The sequence below is a fragment of the Canis aureus genome, chromosome 34, assembly GCF_053574225.1.
Source record: "Canis aureus isolate CA01 chromosome 34, VMU_Caureus_v.1.0, whole genome shotgun sequence".
Lineage (NCBI taxonomy): Eukaryota > Metazoa > Chordata > Mammalia > Carnivora > Canidae > Canis > Canis aureus.
Genome location: NC_135644.1, coordinates 16,321,225 through 16,339,987, shown reverse-complemented (window position 1 = coordinate 16,339,987; position 18,763 = coordinate 16,321,225). Strand labels below are relative to the sequence as shown.

Below are 18,763 nucleotides of genomic sequence, written 5' to 3'. Positions count from 1 at the left end.
GTTTCTACATTGTGTTCTGATTGTACAATTCCTGGTGAAAAGTATGCTGTCATTTGTATCTTTGTTGCTCTGTACATAATGGATCATTTTTTTCTGTTTGCTTTGAAGATTTTCTTTTTATCCCTGTTTTCAGCAGTTTGATTATGATGTGCCTTCATATGGTTTAAAAAAAAAAGTTTATTCTGCTTGGGGTTTGATGAGTTCTTGGATCTGTGATTTTATGGTTTTCAGCAAATTTGGAGAAACTTAAGCCATTTGTTCTATCTCCCCTCCCGTTTTTGGGTTTTTAGGGTAATGCAAGAAAGCTTGTTATTGTCCCATATCTTATTTAAATTCTGTTCATTTTCTTAGTCTCCATGCTTTATTTTAGATAGTTTCCTACTGTTAAGTCAGTTCAATCACTGATCTTTTTTTTTCTAGTGTCTACTTTACTGTTATTCTGTGTGGTGTATTTTTCATTTCCGATACTGTATTTTTCATTTGTAGAAATCGATATGGGTCTTATTTATTTATTATGGTATAAGATGTGAGGAGATTCCTCCTTCCCTGAATCTTTACTGGTTACTCCATCTCAATACCATTTCAATGAATAAACCATGTTTTATAGATTTGAAATCCACCATGTCATAATTAAATTCCACATGAATTTGATTCTGTTTTTGGACCCACAATAATTAATTTGTCCATTGATATACCTTTTTATGTACCGTTACCACATTGTTTTCTGCCTTCTTGCATTCAATTTATAATTTATTTACTATTTTAATAATTGAATAACTGTATATCTCTAATTTGGCTTTCAAGTCTTCTGATCTTATATGCACCCTATAATTGAATTTAGGACTTACGGTTTCATGTTTTGCTTTTGTAGTACTTTAGGTCTCACCAAATAATATTAAACCTATATTAATGGAATTTTGTTTCTTTTCTTAACTATTCATGTAGGCTAACAGTTTTAGATATGAGATGAATCTGTACCTTAAACCATACAAATTAGAAATGTAGAAACGTATATCTAGAGAAATAGCACAAGAATACATTAGATTATAGGTGAATTTGGATCTAAATTTCTGACCCAGCTACCTTTGCCTTACAGTATATTTAATTTTTATTAATATTGATATTTATCATTAACATCTATTATTATGCTCTAGAATATAAGCTTTCTTAAAAATTCTCTAACACAGTTTTGATTATTTTAACTTTAAGTTTTAATACAGGATGAAAGTATTCTACTTCATTACTCTTATTTTTCAGAATTTTCTTAACTACTCTTACTTTTCCTTAGGAACTTCAGAATCACTTTGTTTATTCTTTTTTTTTTTTTTTTTAATTCTTATTTATTTATGATAGTCACAGAGAGAGAGAGAGAGAGGCAGAGACATAGGCAGAGGGAGAAGCAGGCTCCATGCACCGGGAGCCCGACGTGGGATTCGATCCCGGGTCTCCAGGATCGCGCCCTGGGCCAAAGGCAGGCGCCAAACCGCTGCGCCACCCAGGGATCCCACTTTGTTTATTCTTTATTGGTATTTTTACTGAGGTCATATTAAATATATAGATTAGTTTAGTGAAGATCATATATCTTTATGGTAAGTCTTTTGTGGTCATCAGAAATTTTTTCAAAATTTTACCAGTTAGGCATGTTGTTTAGTATTTCTGAGATTTCTCCAACTGTAAGATGAAGAGAACAAATTATTTCAAGAGCTTTTAATCTGGAATGCATGACTTTTCAGGGAGCTCTGTGAATTACTTTAAATTATACGCAAAAATAATGTGTATGTATGTAATTTGTGCAAAAGTGGAAATGGGATGTATATGCCCAGGCTAATTTTTAGGGGCATTTATTTTAGATACTTTTCTGTTTTTTGAAATATGTGGTTGGGTTATTTGAGTTGGCCTCCTCTTGCACTCCTACCCCCCCCCCCCCCCCATTAAGTTTTAGTAATGTGCAAATGGACCACCAAGAATCTCTGGTCCCTTTTCCATTTTTCTTTCTTTCTTTCTTTCTTTCTTTCTTTCTTTCTTTCTTTCTTTCTTTCTTTCTTTCTGAGAGGGAGAGATGTGGGGGAGGGGCAGAGGGAGACAGAAGATCTTGTTATTTATTCTATTTTTATTTTTATTTTTATTTTTATTTTTATTTTTATTTTTATTTTTGAAGAGAGAAAGAGTGTGCCATAGCAGGTTGGGGGTGGGGAGCAGAGAGAGAGGGAGAGAGAGAATCCCAGTCAGGCTCCATGCACAGTGTGGTGCCTGTTGTGGGGCTGAATCAATCTCACAATCCTGAGATCATGACCTGATCCAAAATTGAGTTGGAGGCTTAACCAGTTGAGCCACCCAGGTGCATCCTCCCATCCCCAGGCCATTTTTCTTTCCTTCCCACTCTCCCCTCTGGTCCTGTCCATTCCCTTCCCATCCTGTCTCCTCCTCTCTCCTCCCAGAGTCCTGGAATTCTACTTTTAGTCATCTAAACTCAGTATCAATGGAGTCTCAAGGAGAATTTCTGGGATGCAGATATTGTTTTGTTTCTTGATCTAGAGGATGGTCACATAGGTGTGTTGTTTGTCATACTTCACTGAGCTGCAGTTATTTTTTGGCAATTTTCTATCAGTTATACTTCAGGTTTTAAAAATTGAGGTAAAATTTGGAGAGGTCATTTTAGGTTGTAATTCTATTCAACATTTCTATTATTGCCATAATATTCTGCTCCACTAAGGAATATTTAGTCTTCTTAATTATTCAAAACTGTAGGTTTCCTTGGAGAAAGTATTTGTGACCCACGAACTGCTATTGTGAACACATTACTTCTGCCTAATTTTTTTTTTTTTTTTTGGAGCCTTACTAGTTGTCTAGAAAGGCCTCTTCCTGTTCACTTGGGGAAAGATCTTTATTATTTTTATTTTTAAAGATTTTATTTATTTATTCATAAGAGACAGAGAGAGAGGCAGAGACAGAAGCAGGCTTCTTGTGGGGAGCCTGATACAGGACTTGATCCCAGGACTCTGGGATCATGACTTGTGCCGAAGGCAGACGCTCAACCATTGAGCCACCCAGGTACCCCAGGGAAGAGATCTTTAATACCTGTTTATATACGGTGGCCTTTGTCAGATCTCTTGACAATATACCTACAGAGCTTTGCGTGCTTAACCATGTCATTTGGCTGGTAGCCGAAATACCACCTCTTTAGAAGGGCCTTCCATTTTAAGCCCCTTGTATAAATCATGCTGTTAGATTATTTTTGTAGAGCTTACACATATTTGTTTTTTTTGTTTTTCTTTCTCTCCTTCTAGTCCACTCCACCCCAATAGAAAGATAGCTCTATGAGAGCAAGGCCCCTGTATTCCTGGGGCCTCAGTGCCAGGCATATAGTGGTTCTTCAAGTAGTTAAAAAGCAGATATTATTAAATGGATGTCTGGTTCTTTTCTGTTGTTTTTGTTCACAAGAAGTCTGGGTATTTTTTACCTGAATGCCCTTGAAATAATTTTGGTGGTTTTTTTTTTTTTATTATTATTAGATTCAATCTTTGTTACTCAAGTCTTTATTGAACACTTGCTATGTAATATGTAAGATGCTTTAGTTCCCACACTGTGTTTAGCCTGGAATACAAAAACCAATTTTGTTTGTCCATCTTACCATAAATTATACCTGTATTGCTTAGTACTGCATTATTTAAACTAGCTCACAGAGCTTGCTTAAGTCTTTTGGCTCTTAATTTTTTTAATCAACAGCCATCTGATATACTCCTGTAATCCCAGTCCCTAGGTTGCTTAGACCACTCTTGTTCCTTTGGCATAATTCCAGGTTTAAATTTCACTCTTTGATGCTGCTGATACTCTATTCAAATTGTTCTTCACTGTCTGCCCAATAGCACTTTGGAATTCATTTCTTTTCTACGTGGAAAGTATCTAAGAGTTTTCTGTGCCCTTATTTATCTAATGCTTTCTCTTTTCCTGCTTTTCAACTGGCAAGCTTTTCATTGCATCCTTTGGTGTATCTATGTTCTCATTCTTCAGGAGTTCCTTTCATCTGTTTTTTGTCCTTTATATTTATGCTTGTAGATAGTGCAATTAAATTATCTTTAACCACACAATTTTTTTAATTTTTAATTTTAAAGCCTTTTAAAATAGAAATGTTTCCTTGATTTTGCTTAGATTTTGTGTGTCACAACTGAAAGAAGTTTTTTAATTCATATTTACCTTTATGAAGCAGGTACTTGAGTCTGGTGCCTTAGACCACTTGGCCATCCTGACACTATATTTTCGAAAAAAGAGATTTACTTATTTATTTAGAGAGAGCATGAGCAAGAGGAGGGGGAGAGAGTGAGGGAGAGAAACAGACTCAGTACTGAGTGCAGAACCCGATGTGGCACTTGATCTCATGACCCTGAGATCATGACCTGAGCCAAAATCAAGAGTCAGATGATTAACTGAGCCAGCCGGGCAGGTGCCCCACCATATCTATCTATCTATCTATCTATCTATCTATCTATCTATCTATCTATCATCTATCTATCATCTATCTATCTATCTATCTTCTTTCTTTCTCTTTCTTTTCTTTTCTTTTCTTTTTTCTTTCTTTCTTTCTTTCTTTCTTTCTTTCTTTCTTTCTTTCTTTCTTTCTTTCTTTCTTTCTTTCTTTCTCTCTTTCTCTTTCTTTTTAAAGATTTTATTTATTTATTCATGAGAGACAGAGAGAGAGAGAGAGAGGGGCAGAGAGGCACAGGCAGAGGGAGAAGCAGGCTCCATGCAGGGAGCCTGACATGGGACTCGATCCTGGGTCTCCAGGATCATGCCCTGGGCTGAAGGCAGCACTAAATCGCTGGGCCACTCGGGCTGCCTGATATTTATCTTTAAATAAAGGTTTGAACCTTAAGATATAATAGTTCCTTATCTGTTTCATAAAATGATAGATGTGGAAATGTATTTGGATGGGACAGAGAGGGAACTGAGGAAGCTGCTCAGATCCTGCCTTGAAGACTAAGGAAATTCATATCTCTACACTGGAATATATTGACCTAACATTTAGAGTCTCTGCCTTAAGGCTAGATAGACTTCAGCAATGCATAAACATTCTGAATGTTTTATTTTTTTATGTTTATATATTTTTCTTAAGAAAGAGTTATAAATTTTGCTAGATCCTCAAAGGGGTCTATGAACCAAGAGAGGTTAAGAATTAATGCTTTAAATTGTGGAACTAAAGCCAAATGAATGGTATAACTTATTGTTTGCTTTTAATGTAAAGTTTTTTTTTGATTAAAGTTATGCATATTATACATAATTCAAACATTATAGGTAGAGTTAATGTAGATAGTGAAGTATGCTGTATCATATTCCTATTAATTTCCACGAATTTGGTATACATCTATTTGGTATAAATATTTCTTTCTTACATATATTAGCATTTTCCTTCCTATTCTTTCTCCAAAATTTTCCTTACTGAGATATTGTAATATATATATTGTTATATAGTTCTTTTCTCACTTAATTTTAGATATGATTCTATTTCAGTACTTGTTGGTCTTTCTCAAGTTTTTTAACAAAGTATTTTATGGCTCTACCATAATTTAACATTTATTGCTGAGCACATGAGCGGTTTCTAGTTTTTTTTTTTTTTTTTTTTTTTTTTGCATTGCAAACTGTGCCATAGTAAACATCTCTGTAGATACAGTCTTAACAATTTAGAATTAGCTTCATTAGAAATAGAAATGTTAGAGTAGGATATGAACAATTATTAACATTTTTAAAAATAATGTTTTTATTTTAATTCCAGTATACTTAACATATGGTGTTATATTAGTTTCAGGTGTACAATATAATGATTCAGCACTTCTATACAAAACCCAGTGCTCATCACAAGGAGTGTACTCTTTAAATCTCATCCCCTATTTCCTCCATTCCCCCAGCTGTCTCACCTCTGGTAACCATCAGTGTGTTCTCTGTAGTTAAGAGACTTTTCTTGGTTTCTCTCTCTCTTTTTTAAAATTTCCTTTGCTCATTTGCTTTTGAACATTTAAAGTTTTAATAGATATTGCTAAAACATCATCAAAAACTGCATCTACTTACACTTCCATGATATAAGATCACAGAGATTTCTGAATGTGCTTTCCAACAAAAAATTAGTAAAATGAATTTCCCCAGTCCTCAAGATGAAAATTTTTTTTTGTATTATCAAAATTTTCAAACATAAAACATGTGAAGACGAGAACATTGAACCTCCATATACCCATCACTGGATTCAACATTTATCAAGATTTTTGCCACATTTGCTTCTTACATCCTTTTTTCTCTTTTGCTAAAGTATTTTGTTGTTGTTGAAGTATTTTGAAGGAAATCCTAAACATTGTCATCTAACCCTGACATGCTTCAGTATTTATCTTTAAAAAAGGCTAGAGGGCAGCCCTGGTGGCGCAGCGGTTTAGCGCCGCCTGCAGCCCGGGTAGTGATCCTGGAGACCCGGGATCGAGTCCCACGTCGGGCCTCCTGTGTGGAGCCTCCTTCTCCCTCTGCCTGTGTCTCTGCCTCTCTCTTGCTCTCTCTGAATGATAAATAAATAAATCTTAAAAAAATAAAATAAAAAAAAATAAAAAAGGCTAGAGCAGGGTATCCCTGGGTGGCTCAGCGGTTTCGCGCCTGCCTTTGGCCCGGGGCGCGATCCTGGAGTCACAGGATCGAGTCCTGCGTCGGGCTCCCTGCATGGAGCCTGCTTCTCCCTCTGCCTGTGTCTCTGCCTCTCTCTTTCTTTGTCTCATGAATAAATAAAATCTTTTTTTTTAAAGGTCTAGTATTTTTTAAAAAATTTAAAAAGGCTAATATTTCCTTCCTTTTAAAAAATTTTTAGGTTCTTAGTACAGAAAATTTCACACATACATAAAAGCAATTCACATAATGAACCCAACTACTATGATCTTTTATTAGGAAAAAAGCTCCTTCAGTGACATTTTTTGTGTAAAGACCAACTAAAACTACAGTCTTTTTTTTTTTTTTTTTTTTTTTTAACTACAGTCTTTTGACTTGGTGCTTTAAAAATCTGAAGGGAATACTTTATTGGCTTTGATATTGGCCCACATTTTATTTAATGAGTACAACATAGTGAAACCCTGTGTATCCATCTCCCAGTTTCAACAATTAACAACTCATAGTTGGTATACTCCTACCTATTTCAGTTCATCCCACCAGATTATTATTATTATTATTTTTTCCCACCAGATTATTTTGAAGCAAATTTCATACATTATAGCATTCCATTTGTAAGTATTTATATTGATGTATCTAAAAGAAAAGGCTTCATTTTTTTGTTGATAGCCGCAATGCAGCTGTTACCAAAAATAACAAAATAATTCCTTAATATTATAAAAACCAATGAACCTTCTTACATAACCATACCATTATCATACCTAATAAAATTATTGAATGAACTATTACCCAGTTCATAATTATATTTTCCTGATTGTCTAAAATAATACCTTTATAAAGTTGGTTTGTTAGAATCTTTTTACACATTATATTTATTGGGGCTCTCAAGCTTTTTTACCCCCAGAGTGGTCCTTCTACTTTTTCCTCTTGCTACTGAGAGGTGGCAGAAATGGAGTCCATTATCATATATAATGGTCTGCATTCATGCTTTGTCTATTTGCTTTTTTTGTGGTGTTTTTAACTTTTCCTTTAGTACTATACTACTTATAATTGGAAGTGAGCTCTAGAGACTTGGTGTCAAATTCAGCATGTTTGGTAAAAAAATTTTTTTTTTTTTTTTTTTTTTTTTGGTAAAAACACTTCCTAAATGGTGCTATGTTCTTCACAAGCATCATGGTGTCTGATTTTTACTCCTCATTTTACTAAGATTGATAAGGATGTGATCATTTGATCTCAAGTGGAAAATTTCCCCATAAGCCTTTCTCTATAAGGGTTCCATTGCATGGGTCGATTATTTCAGTAGATAACACAAAATGATAATTTTCTCGTTACTCACTTTTTATTTTAATAAAATTCATTGCTTTGGTTATTAGAAAACTTGAACATCTTTTCATGTTTACTGGCCATTCAGCAATTTTTCTGTGACTTCTTCATGACCTTGGGTGATTTTTCTATTGAATTGTTTTCTTCTTTTTTCTTTTTCTTATCCATTTTCAAGTGTTTATAAGCAAAGATACTAATTCTTTTTCTGTTTTACCTCTTATAAATATTTTTTTCAATTTTTAATTGTCTTCTGAATAGAAGCTTGACTTATATAGTCCATTTTTATCTTACATTTATGGCTTTTGGTTTAAAGTTTTACTTAGTTATGCCTTCTATACTTTGAGGTAATGGAGGGGGGATTGTTTTTTACCCTGGTAACTTTTTTCACTTTTGATATGTTGGAATATTGTATATGGTGTAAGATAAGAATAAGATTTACTTTCTGCATAACAATAATCAATTGTCCTAAAGCAATTTGTTGAAAGTCATCTTTTTATATATTTAGTGTGGTTATTTTGTATTGTCACGAAATATCTTATTTGTGATTATTTGTACATACAGAATAGTTTGCTTCATTTTTGTTCAGATTCACCAATCATACTTTAAAATAAGTATAAACAAGATTAGAAGGAATGTATGTACTTATGTGTACTGTATAAACTTTTAAAATAGACTTTAGGTATTTCTGTCACATACTCGCTAATATGATAAGTTAGAAATAGTTAAGGAATAGAAAATGTGAATTCTTAAGAAATGATCAATTTCTACTTAATGGTTTGTAAAGGGTAGAAGTAATAAAGTAATATGTGACAGTAATAAGTTGCAGCTAAAAAATACTAATTCCTGTGATGAGATTTTCTTTAGTATTCTAGTTGGCACCTATCTAGTATGGTCTTTTATTAGGAAGAAATCCCCCCTCAGCCACATTTTAGATTTAAAGACTGTTTAAAACTATAGTCTTTTAACTTGGTGCCTTAAAAATCATAGAGAAGTAATAAATCAGCTTTCATATTGGCCTGCTTTCTGTTTATAGATATTATATAAAGATATAATATGTTCCTGGTAGATTAGACATCACTGTTAATTTTTTTCTTTTTCATATTACAGGTTTTGCAAAAGGCATCAAATTAAATCAAGTTCAAATATTCCCTGTGTCCCCAAAGACTTATTGATGATGTCTGAATTTGTTCTTCCAAGATTTATTTTTTGTCTTATTCAGTACTTAAGAGAAGGCTATAATGAACCAGGTATGTTTAATCTACTCTTTGTTAGTACTCTTTTTTAAATTCCCAATTAACAGAGTTTACCATTAATAACAAGGTGAATTTTTTTCAGATAACATTTTTTTGCTTAACATGTTTTATGAGATGACTGAAATTACAGAGACTAAATAAAAGCGTATTTTAACTATACATCAATTATATAATCTCATAGATACCTTGGAGTAGGGCATAGTTTGGGACTTCCTGCTCCTGAGATCATAGATGTTTAGGATCAAACTTACATGGCCTTTTGCAAATGAGGAAATAATAATTTTATGGGGTTAAGGTGACTTTATTTATAATTATATTATAATAGAATTAAGTCCTGCCAGTGTGCGAAGATAAACTACCATTTTACCATCTTTCTCTTTCTCTCTCTCTCTCTTTTTTTTTTTTTGTAGATGTCTGTATTTTTATTCCCCTCAGTATATAGCAACTTATGAGAGACATTGCTCACTCCCATATTACAGATAGAATGTATGGGTGTAAGCATCATGATATAATTGAAAAGAAAAACCTACAAATTATATGCTTCTTGCCTTTTATGATTTAGTCACGATCTAGATTAATGTACTTCAGTTAAATATTTTGGATTTAGATATTGTCTGTTAAAGGTGTCAGTCTCATTTGACATTGTGAATTATACATACCAGTTAGTGTGGTATGAAACAAATTTATTAACGTTTTATGATCTTTTACCTTTCTGATGATACGTATATATTTATCATTTAAAGAACTACATTTACTTTTAGAGGTTTTGAGTTATTTACTGTAAATAATCTTAAATCCAATTGGAAACTATGGCTCACATTTTTATCTATTCCCCCATCATTGAAGTGTGAAGAAATACAAAGCAGCTTCATCATAATTAAAAGTACCATGTTATTTTTATTGTGAACAAACACTTATACTTCCTTATTTCTACATTTTAAGCAAAATATACAGTCCTTTGTTAACTGCTTCCTCTCCTCTCAGAGTATACGTCTTAAAATACAGGAAGAAATATTATTTTGATTCAGCCCCCACACTACTCTCTCTTTGGAATGAAGAAACTAGAGACCAGCTCGGTTATTCAGCTTGCCTTTGTGCTCTTTCTCATATACTAATTAATGAAGTTTTTGGCAATTTACATTTTGTATTATAAATGTCCTATTTTAGAAGGGTAATAAGTAGAAATCATTTATTATGAGAACTTTAAAGCCGTTAGTTTGATCAGTGTAATTCACACAAAAATGAATTGTTTATTTTTTCTTTAGTGACATTTAGCGGTTATAATAGGTAGATGATTTAAGTACATAGCTTTGATAATTATTTTTTGCCATTATCTGAAAATACAAAGGAGTGAATAGAAGCACTTTTTTGTCTTAAGATGAGAGTCATGAACTTAGGTTCATCAAATTTTCCTTTCTCTATTACCACTTATGCTCAACATTCATTTCTCTTTTCTGTGCAAGAAAAGTTAATACGTTACTTTGTGTAGAGATCACTGTTTAAAGGAAGAACTTGAAGTCATCTAATCTGAGGTAATAGAAGCTCGGAGATCTTGTTATTTCACAGATGCCTTGAGTTCCATTTCTCATTTCACCCTACAATCCTCAGATGAATGTTAGAGCTTATCTAGCAGCTTTACAAACCAAGAACAAGTGTTAAATATTTGCTATGTTACTACATAAGTCATTGGCGAGGATATAAAGATGAATAATATACAGTATTGGTTGTACACTAAGAAAGTAAGGTTTTTTTGGTTTGGTTCCCAGAACTCAGAATTATCTAGAATTTCATTCACAGATCATCTTTTAACTGGGTTGTGAGTTCCTTGGGAGTAGGAATTAGTTCTTATTTGGTTTTGCTTCCCAGTGCTTGTCATGTAGTAGATGCTTAATAAATGAAGTTGTTGTTCCCTTTCCTGGGCACACAGGCCCTCTGTTAGCTTCCTTATATGCATCCTTTTAGCCAGTTATGTTGGAACTCTGAATCTCATTATTCATTTCTTCCTTAAGACCTCAGTTTACTCCCCCTCTTAAATATTCTTTTTCAGTTGCTATGCAAATTTCTTTTCTCTTCTTCCAGCTCTGCTAGGCATTCTTTTCTGATATTTAAAAACTATTTTAGTAAAAACATTTATGTTTATGAAAACAGTTATTTTTCAATTTAGTTGCTTTGACCTCCAGCCAACATGAGTCTGTATTTTTAGAATATGATAGAGGATGGGTTATTTGCTACACAGGTTTAAATTTAGAACTGACGTAATTTTGTTCTAATATTCTTAGACTAGTCTCAATATTATTTGATTTCTGTTGTTTTATTTTAGGAAGCGATCTTAACTTTTTCTTAAACACGATCTAATTGTGAAATGATGTTATGATTACTTTTATATATTTAAAAATATAGGAACCTCAAATTGAATGCTTTTTAACCAAATTAAATGCTTAATATTATGAAGTTACCTCTTTTTCCCATCTACCTTTCCTCAGAGGATTGAATTCCTGAGCAAGCCTATTATTCTAGGCTGGGTGATGGGTGAATAACTGCTTTCCAAACAGAGTTCTTTCTTTTATTTTTAAAAATATTTTATTTATTTATTCATGAAACACACAGAGAGGCGGAGACAGGCAGAGGGAGAAGCAGGCTCCCTCTAGGGAGCCCCATTCAGGACTCGATCCCAGGACTCTGGAATCACGCCCTGAAAAGGCAGGTGCTCAACCACTGAGTTTCAGGCATCCCTCCAGAGTTCTTATATTAATTTTTTTTATTATAAAATACTGTTACCCAAGTTGCTATAATTTTAAAAGAATAAAATATTGTTATTCTTAACAAAATACTTGAGAGGAAGTTAATTACATGTTTTTCAGCAGCTGATGTACCATCAGAAAAAGACCTTAACAAAGTCCTTCAGCTTTTGGAACCTCAAATTTCCTTTTTAGAAGATCTAACTAAAATGGGAGGAGCAATGCGGTCTGTTCTTACTCAGGTTTTGACAAACCAACAAAACTACAAAGATCTGACTTCTGGTAAGTAAAATATTAGAATAGCAGAAAGTTAAAATTTACTTATGTCACTGTAATCATAAGAAATTGTGTATTTTCAAACTTAATAAAATGTAGATTTTTTTTTTCATAGAGTGCTAAAGGTGGAGGTAATTAAAAGTACTTATTATTTTACGGATGAAGAAGCAGTCCTAGAAAAACTAATTGACCAGTTTAAGGCTTCACAATCAACTTATTTTGGAGTTTGCAGTAGAATTCAGTCTCTGCTAAGATTTGGTGTGACATATTCATAATTTTACTCCACCTCTCCTTCCTCAAACAGTAGCAAAACTACTACTATGCCTTCATTTTTGGCATTCTATACTTTTTGGTTGTGGCATAGGATTTTATAATAATGTAGGGTTTAAGTTATAAAATTGTCAAGTATGTTTGTCTATGATGTACTGTTATGTAAAATAGCTTAAAATTCTTCAGTTTAGCTCAATTTTATAGTACAACAGATACTTTAAATAGCATTATTTTTGTTGGCTCCTGAATAACATGTTTTAAAAATTGAAGTGTATTTTCTTTAGAGTGGTGAAATTTTCATGTGTATTGTGAACCATATGTTATTCAGAAATAGTCTATCTCACATTTATTTTTTAAATTTTTTTTAGATTTTATTTATTTATTCACAAGAGACACAGACACAGAGAGAGAGAGAGAGAGGCAGAGACACAGACACAGGCAGAGGGAGAAGCAGACTCCATGCAGGGAGCCTGATGTGGGACTCGATCCCGGATCCCTGGGATCATGCCCTGAGCTGAAGGCGGCACTGAACCGCTGAGCCACCTGGGCTGCCCAACATTTATTTTTTCAACAAATATTAAGTTCTATGTGCTTGATTTGGTGCTAGGTACTGGAGCTTGGGGTAGGGAATGCAAGTACTAACCCAGGTAATCAATCCTATTTCTGTCCTTATAAAGCTAAAGGTCTAGTGAGTAGGATGGTATTAATACAACTCCCAAACAAAAAAAAACATGTATAATTTATAGTAAATGATACGAATAAGGATAGGAAAAGTGTTTATGAAAGGGAGACTTGGTTTCACCGATGGGGAAGGTGATACTTAAGCCTGATGGTTGAGAGAAAGTCATTTAGCTAGAGGGAGAGGGGAGTTGGTGGTAATGGGATGGAGTTATATCCAAGGTCGAGGACATCTGCTTTTGACTGCTGGACTAGGCTGTATGTCATAACATAGAACTGGAGAAATATGAGGCAGCTCTTATCAGGCATTGGACAAGAGGCAGTACAAGGCTATAAATCTTTGAGAGAAAAGAAGAGGCATGAGATGAACCTCACAATTGCTCAGAATCTCTGTCTAGGGATAACGTCCTGCCTGTGGTACAAGAGGTGGCACTGAAACAGTGTGGTGGTCTACCTGAGCTGAGGAGGTGGAGATCACAGTTTAGATTAACTGAAGCAGTTGGAAACTGGAATTGTTGGGGGTAGATACGAAAAGGTAGTGGGGCAGATTTATGGGGGAGCCCTGAAAGTGCTTGATTGAGGACAGATATATATTTACAGAATGAGACTCAGGCTTACTAGAGAGTGACTGCTATGGGTTAAACACAGAGTAGAAATATTAGAGGTTAAGCACTTTTCCGAGACATTGGAGTTTTCAGCTAACCAGACTGGAGACAACTTGTTAATACCCCAGACATCTAGTTAAGACAAAGTTTAGAGATTATTTCTGTCAATTTAGAGGGCCTTTTGAGAACCTTAGGCTTTCTATAGACCTGCCCTAATTTTTTTAATTTTTTAATTTTTATTTTTAGGGAAGGAGAGAGAGAGAAAGGCAAGGGGAAGGGACAAAGGGAGAGAGAGAGAGGGAGAAAGGGAGAGAGAGACAGAATCCCGGGCTGACTCCATGCCCAGCGCAGGGCCTGACATGGGGCTCAATCTGACAATCCTGAGGTCATAACCTGAGCCAAAATCAAGAGCTAGATGCCTAACCAACTAGGCTTCTGTACAGACCTGCCCTTTACAAACCTTTACCAAACCTCTGTGAGTGTTTAGGTGACAAGGCTGTTAATTGAATGGTCTTCTAGAGTTAAAATGAATACTCTTTCAAGGAAGATAATAGAATCCAGAATCTTCTATAATGTGATATTAGAACATTCAGCATACAATAAAAACTACTAAACATACAGGAAAATAAGAAATTATACCCTATAACCAAGAAATAAGATGGTCAATAGAAATTGACCTTGAAATGACCCAGATGTTGGATTTAGCAGATAAAGACATTAAAACAGCTATCATGGGGGCACCTGGGTGGCTCAGTTGGTTAAACATCTGACTTTTGATTTCCACAAAAGTCATGATCTAAGGGTTGTGGGTTTTTTTTTTTTTTTTAAGATTTTATTTATTTATTCATGAGAGATGAGAGATGAGAGAGAGAGAGAGAAGCAGAGACACAGGCAGAGGGAGAAGCAGGTTCCATGGAGGGAGCCTGATGTGGGACTTAATCCTGGGACTCTAGGATCACACCCTGAGACAAAGGCAGACAGTCGCTGAGCCATGCAGGCATCCCTAGGGTTGTGTTAGGCTCTGTGTTAGGCTCCATACTGGGCATGGAGCCTGCTGAAAATTCTCGTTCTCCCTCTCCCCCTGTACTGTCTCCCTTTCTAAAAAAATAAAATAAAATAAAAAAGCGTGTACTATAAATATGTTCAAGAAATGAAAGGAGGATCTGTTCAAGTAAGTAAAAGTAAATATGATGTTAATGAGTGAAGAGATAAGGAATCTTAGCAAAGAAATATAAACAATAACAAGCAAATTCTAGAACTGAAAATTCATGTTGAGTGCAATAATTAAATTGAAAAAATTTACTGGATAGGCTTAGCAGCAGATTGGAGAGAATAGAAGAAAGACTTAGTGGATTTGAAGAAAGTTAATAGGTTATTCAATCTAGAAAACAGAAAACACAACAGAGTCTTAGGGATCTGTTAGTCAGAACCAGATGATTTAACATGCCTGTGATTGGAATCCCAGGAGGACAAGAGATTATGAATGTGACAGAAAAAAACATTTGAAAAAAATCATGACTAAAATTCTCCAAATGGGTGGAAAACATTGACTTATAGATGCAAGATGCTTAAGGAACCCCAAGCAGGATAAATATAAAAAATATCAATCACACCTAGACACCTCCTAGATTCCATGTTAAATATTTATGAGTGAGAATGAGCTTACTTTTTTTTAAAGAGATTTAAAAAAGTTGTAGTGTTGAAATAAAATGAATGTAGGGTGATAGTGGCACAAATAAGGTTACCACATCAGACTAGATCCACGGCTTTCATGGGCCATGTAATATTTTTTTTTAAAATATTTTATTTATTTATTAGAGAGAGAGAGAGCAAGAGAGAGATCAAGGCAGAGACACAGGCAGAGAGAGAAGCAGGCTCTATGCAGGGAGCCTGACTTGGGACTCGATCCCAGGTCTCCAGGATCAGGCCCTGGGCTGAAGGCGGCGCTAAACTGCTGAGCCACCTGGGCTGCCCGCCATGTAATATTTTATATCTTCTATCTTATCTTGAATGTATTGGGAAGTCATGGAAATATTTTAAGCGTTTCTTTTTTTTTTAAAGATTTTATTTATTTATTCATGACAGACACAGAGAGAGAGAGAGGCAGAGACACAGGCAGAGGGAGAAGCAGGCTCCATGTAGGGAGCTCGATGTAGGACTCGATCCCGGGACTCCAGGATCACACCCTGGGCTGAAGGCAGGCGCTAAACCACTGAGCCACCCAGGGATCCCGAAATATTTTAAGCTTAAGAGTGACGTGATCAGATAAGTGTTATAAAAATATGACTCGCTATTTTGCCAAAAAGAGATTGGAAGGGGCAAGAACAGAAAAGCTCAACTGAGGCCTAGGATAAAGATGATGGTAACTGGTATTCGAATTTTGGTGATAAAGCTGGAGAAAGATCAGATTATACCTGGTGGTCTGTTGTTTCTTCAAACCTTATTCAGAAAATCAGCGGTTGGAAGAAACCAGCAAGTTGTTCTTAATTATTATAAGAACGTATACTTTAGGAGTGATTTATGGTAATTGTCTTATTTCTACAATTCCTTTTTAATTATTTCTTGAAATAAAAAACAACACAACGAAATCCTTGGCTGACTTTTAGTGATGGAAATCACATTAAATTTTGGTTCAGAAGTTTAAAATTTGTAGTCTAGCTGCCCTTCTTATTACTGCTTGCTTATTCACTGACTAGCCATGTTTGTAAGCATCCATTTCTTTACTTTTAAAAATGGTGATTTTAGGGACACCTAGATGGCTCAGTCAGTTAAGGGTTCAACTCTTGATTTTGGCTCAGGTCATGATCTCAAGGTTGTGAGATTGAGCCCCCTGTTGGGCTCTGTGCTGGGGGTGGAGCCTGCTTAAGATTCTTTCTCTCCTTCCCACTCTGCCCCTACAGCCCCAGCACCCCCCCCAAACATACATGTTTGTTATACATTTATTTTTCTGAGGCTTGTTGTGAGGGTTGATAAAAAATATTTTGTTATTTAAAAAGTATTATAAACTTCATCTATCATGATTGAGATAAATACATGGCTTTTATTATTTAGGAGGCATTTAGTCATTTTTATATAGGATGCTTAGAAAGTATTTTTTATAAACAAGGTGTAATTTTTATTTATTTATTTATTTATTTTTATTTAATTTTATTTTTTTTAAAGATTTTATTTATTCATGAGAGACCGAGAGAGAGAGAGAGAGAGAGAGAGAGAAGCAGAGACACAGGCAGCGGGAGAAGCAGGCTCCATGCAGGAAGCCTGATGTGGGACTCGATTCCCGTCTCCAGGATCAGGCCCTGGGCTGAAGGCGGCGCTAAACTGCTGAGCCACCTGGGCTGCCCTGTAATTGTTTTTTAAACTAAGTGTAATTGTTTTTAATATTGGACTTAAATTGAAGGATAGATGTATTCCTGACTGTTTAATAAGTGTTTTCTTTTTTTTTTTTTAAACCAGTTTGGAGAGACAGACATTTAAAAAACAAGCTGTTCTGTTGCAATTATTAGACTAGCAAAGAGAGGAAGTACAGAAAAACTCAACAAATACTAAAGAAGCTCATTTATATATTTTTATAATCAGAGAGCTTGAGACCTTAATTTAAGATATGTAATTGGCCTAGGAGGTATCAAATGCCATTGGAATTTGGCTTTCAGTCAGAATAGTTTTTATTTTTAAAGAATTCTCAAAATAAATAGTAATATTTCTTTTACTATTATTCTCTTCTCCATAAATGTATTAAAAAAGAAAACAAAAATTGGCAATAATTAAAAAGCTGCAATGCTAAGTGAAAGTTTAGGAGTATGTAATTCTGGAACCTAAGCTTTTTAAAAAAATTTTATTTATTCATGAGACACAGAGACAGGCAGAGACGCAGGCAGAGGGAGAAGCAGGCTCCATGCAGGGAGCCCCTTGTAAAATTATGCTTTTAATTCTTTAAATGTGATGGGAAAAGTTTGATAAATCAGGAATTAAGAGTAATCTCAGTTATAATATTTGAAAATTCCACTCAGGCATTATTTTATCCAGGAAGCCTTTCCTAAGTACTTTGCTTTGGGGAAGTTTACCTGCATAGTGTTATGAGAGCACAGATTGTCAAACCAAATGGTGACGTCTGCTATACAACTGCCTTTTACCATATTATCTGCCTTTCTCTACCATGAGTTTTCAAGTTTCTTGAAGCCAGGAATCATACTATTATTAAGTTCTGTACCTCCTGTGACTTGCATGTAATCTCTGACATATTTTAGATATTCACTTACCTAGTAGATTTTATTATTCATTATAAACATGCTCTGCAATATTGTCTGATGCTGTTTTATATTTATTTTGGGGCTCTACTGCCATTAGAATATTCAACTATATTATATATATATGTTAAAATACATGACAAAGTATAAGCTCATGTATATAAAATATAAAATATATAATTATTTTGTACATATAAAATTTATATAATATATAAAAATATGTATCAAATGACTTCTTTATATATACATATAGCTATTTTATATATAAATATGTAATACTTATATAAAAATACATATATATATTTATTAATTACTGAGATTGCTTTACTTATATTTTCAGTGGAATATTTTTTCTGATTTTAAATTTGTTTTAAATATTAGGTCTTGGAGAAAATGCTTGTGCAAAGAAAAGTCATGAAAAGTACCTTATAGCTTTGAAGAGCTCTGGACTTACATATCCTGAGGATAAACTTGTATATGGCATACAGGAGCAATCAGCTGGCACTAGCACTCTGGCAGTTCAAGGTTTGTGTATTTAATTTGAACAGTGGTAACTTTTCTGTAATAAAACAAAAAGACCTCAAACTTATTATTGAAGAAATTTAAATACTGTGTCAATCTTTGTAAGGAAAGTAATAAAAATGTAGAAGCAAGAAAGAATAGATTGGCCAAAGAAGAGAATGCATTTTTCTTAAATGGAATTCAGTTAGTTTATTAAGGTTCTATTTCTATCTTGTGAAAAAATT

General features: G+C 34.2%; 1 protein-coding gene across 7 annotated transcripts in view; it reads left to right on the top strand.

Annotated features, from left to right (window-relative positions):
- UBR3 (ubiquitin protein ligase E3 component n-recognin 3) overlaps positions 1-18,763 on the top strand; it is a 225,892-nt gene that overhangs the window by 29,514 nt on the left and 177,615 nt on the right. For 5 of the 7 annotated variants that reach the window (XM_077883155.1, XM_077883154.1, XM_077883153.1 and 2 more), the window contains exons 2-4: positions 9,061-9,200; positions 12,068-12,226; positions 18,399-18,542. In XM_077883155.1, the coding sequence (XP_077739281.1) occupies positions 9,061-9,200; positions 12,068-12,226; positions 18,399-18,542 (443 nt within the window). The remainder of the gene's footprint in view (positions 1-9,060; positions 9,201-12,067; positions 12,227-18,398; positions 18,543-18,763) is intronic. The other 2 variants (XM_077883157.1, XM_077883152.1) reach the window with 1 other exon arrangement.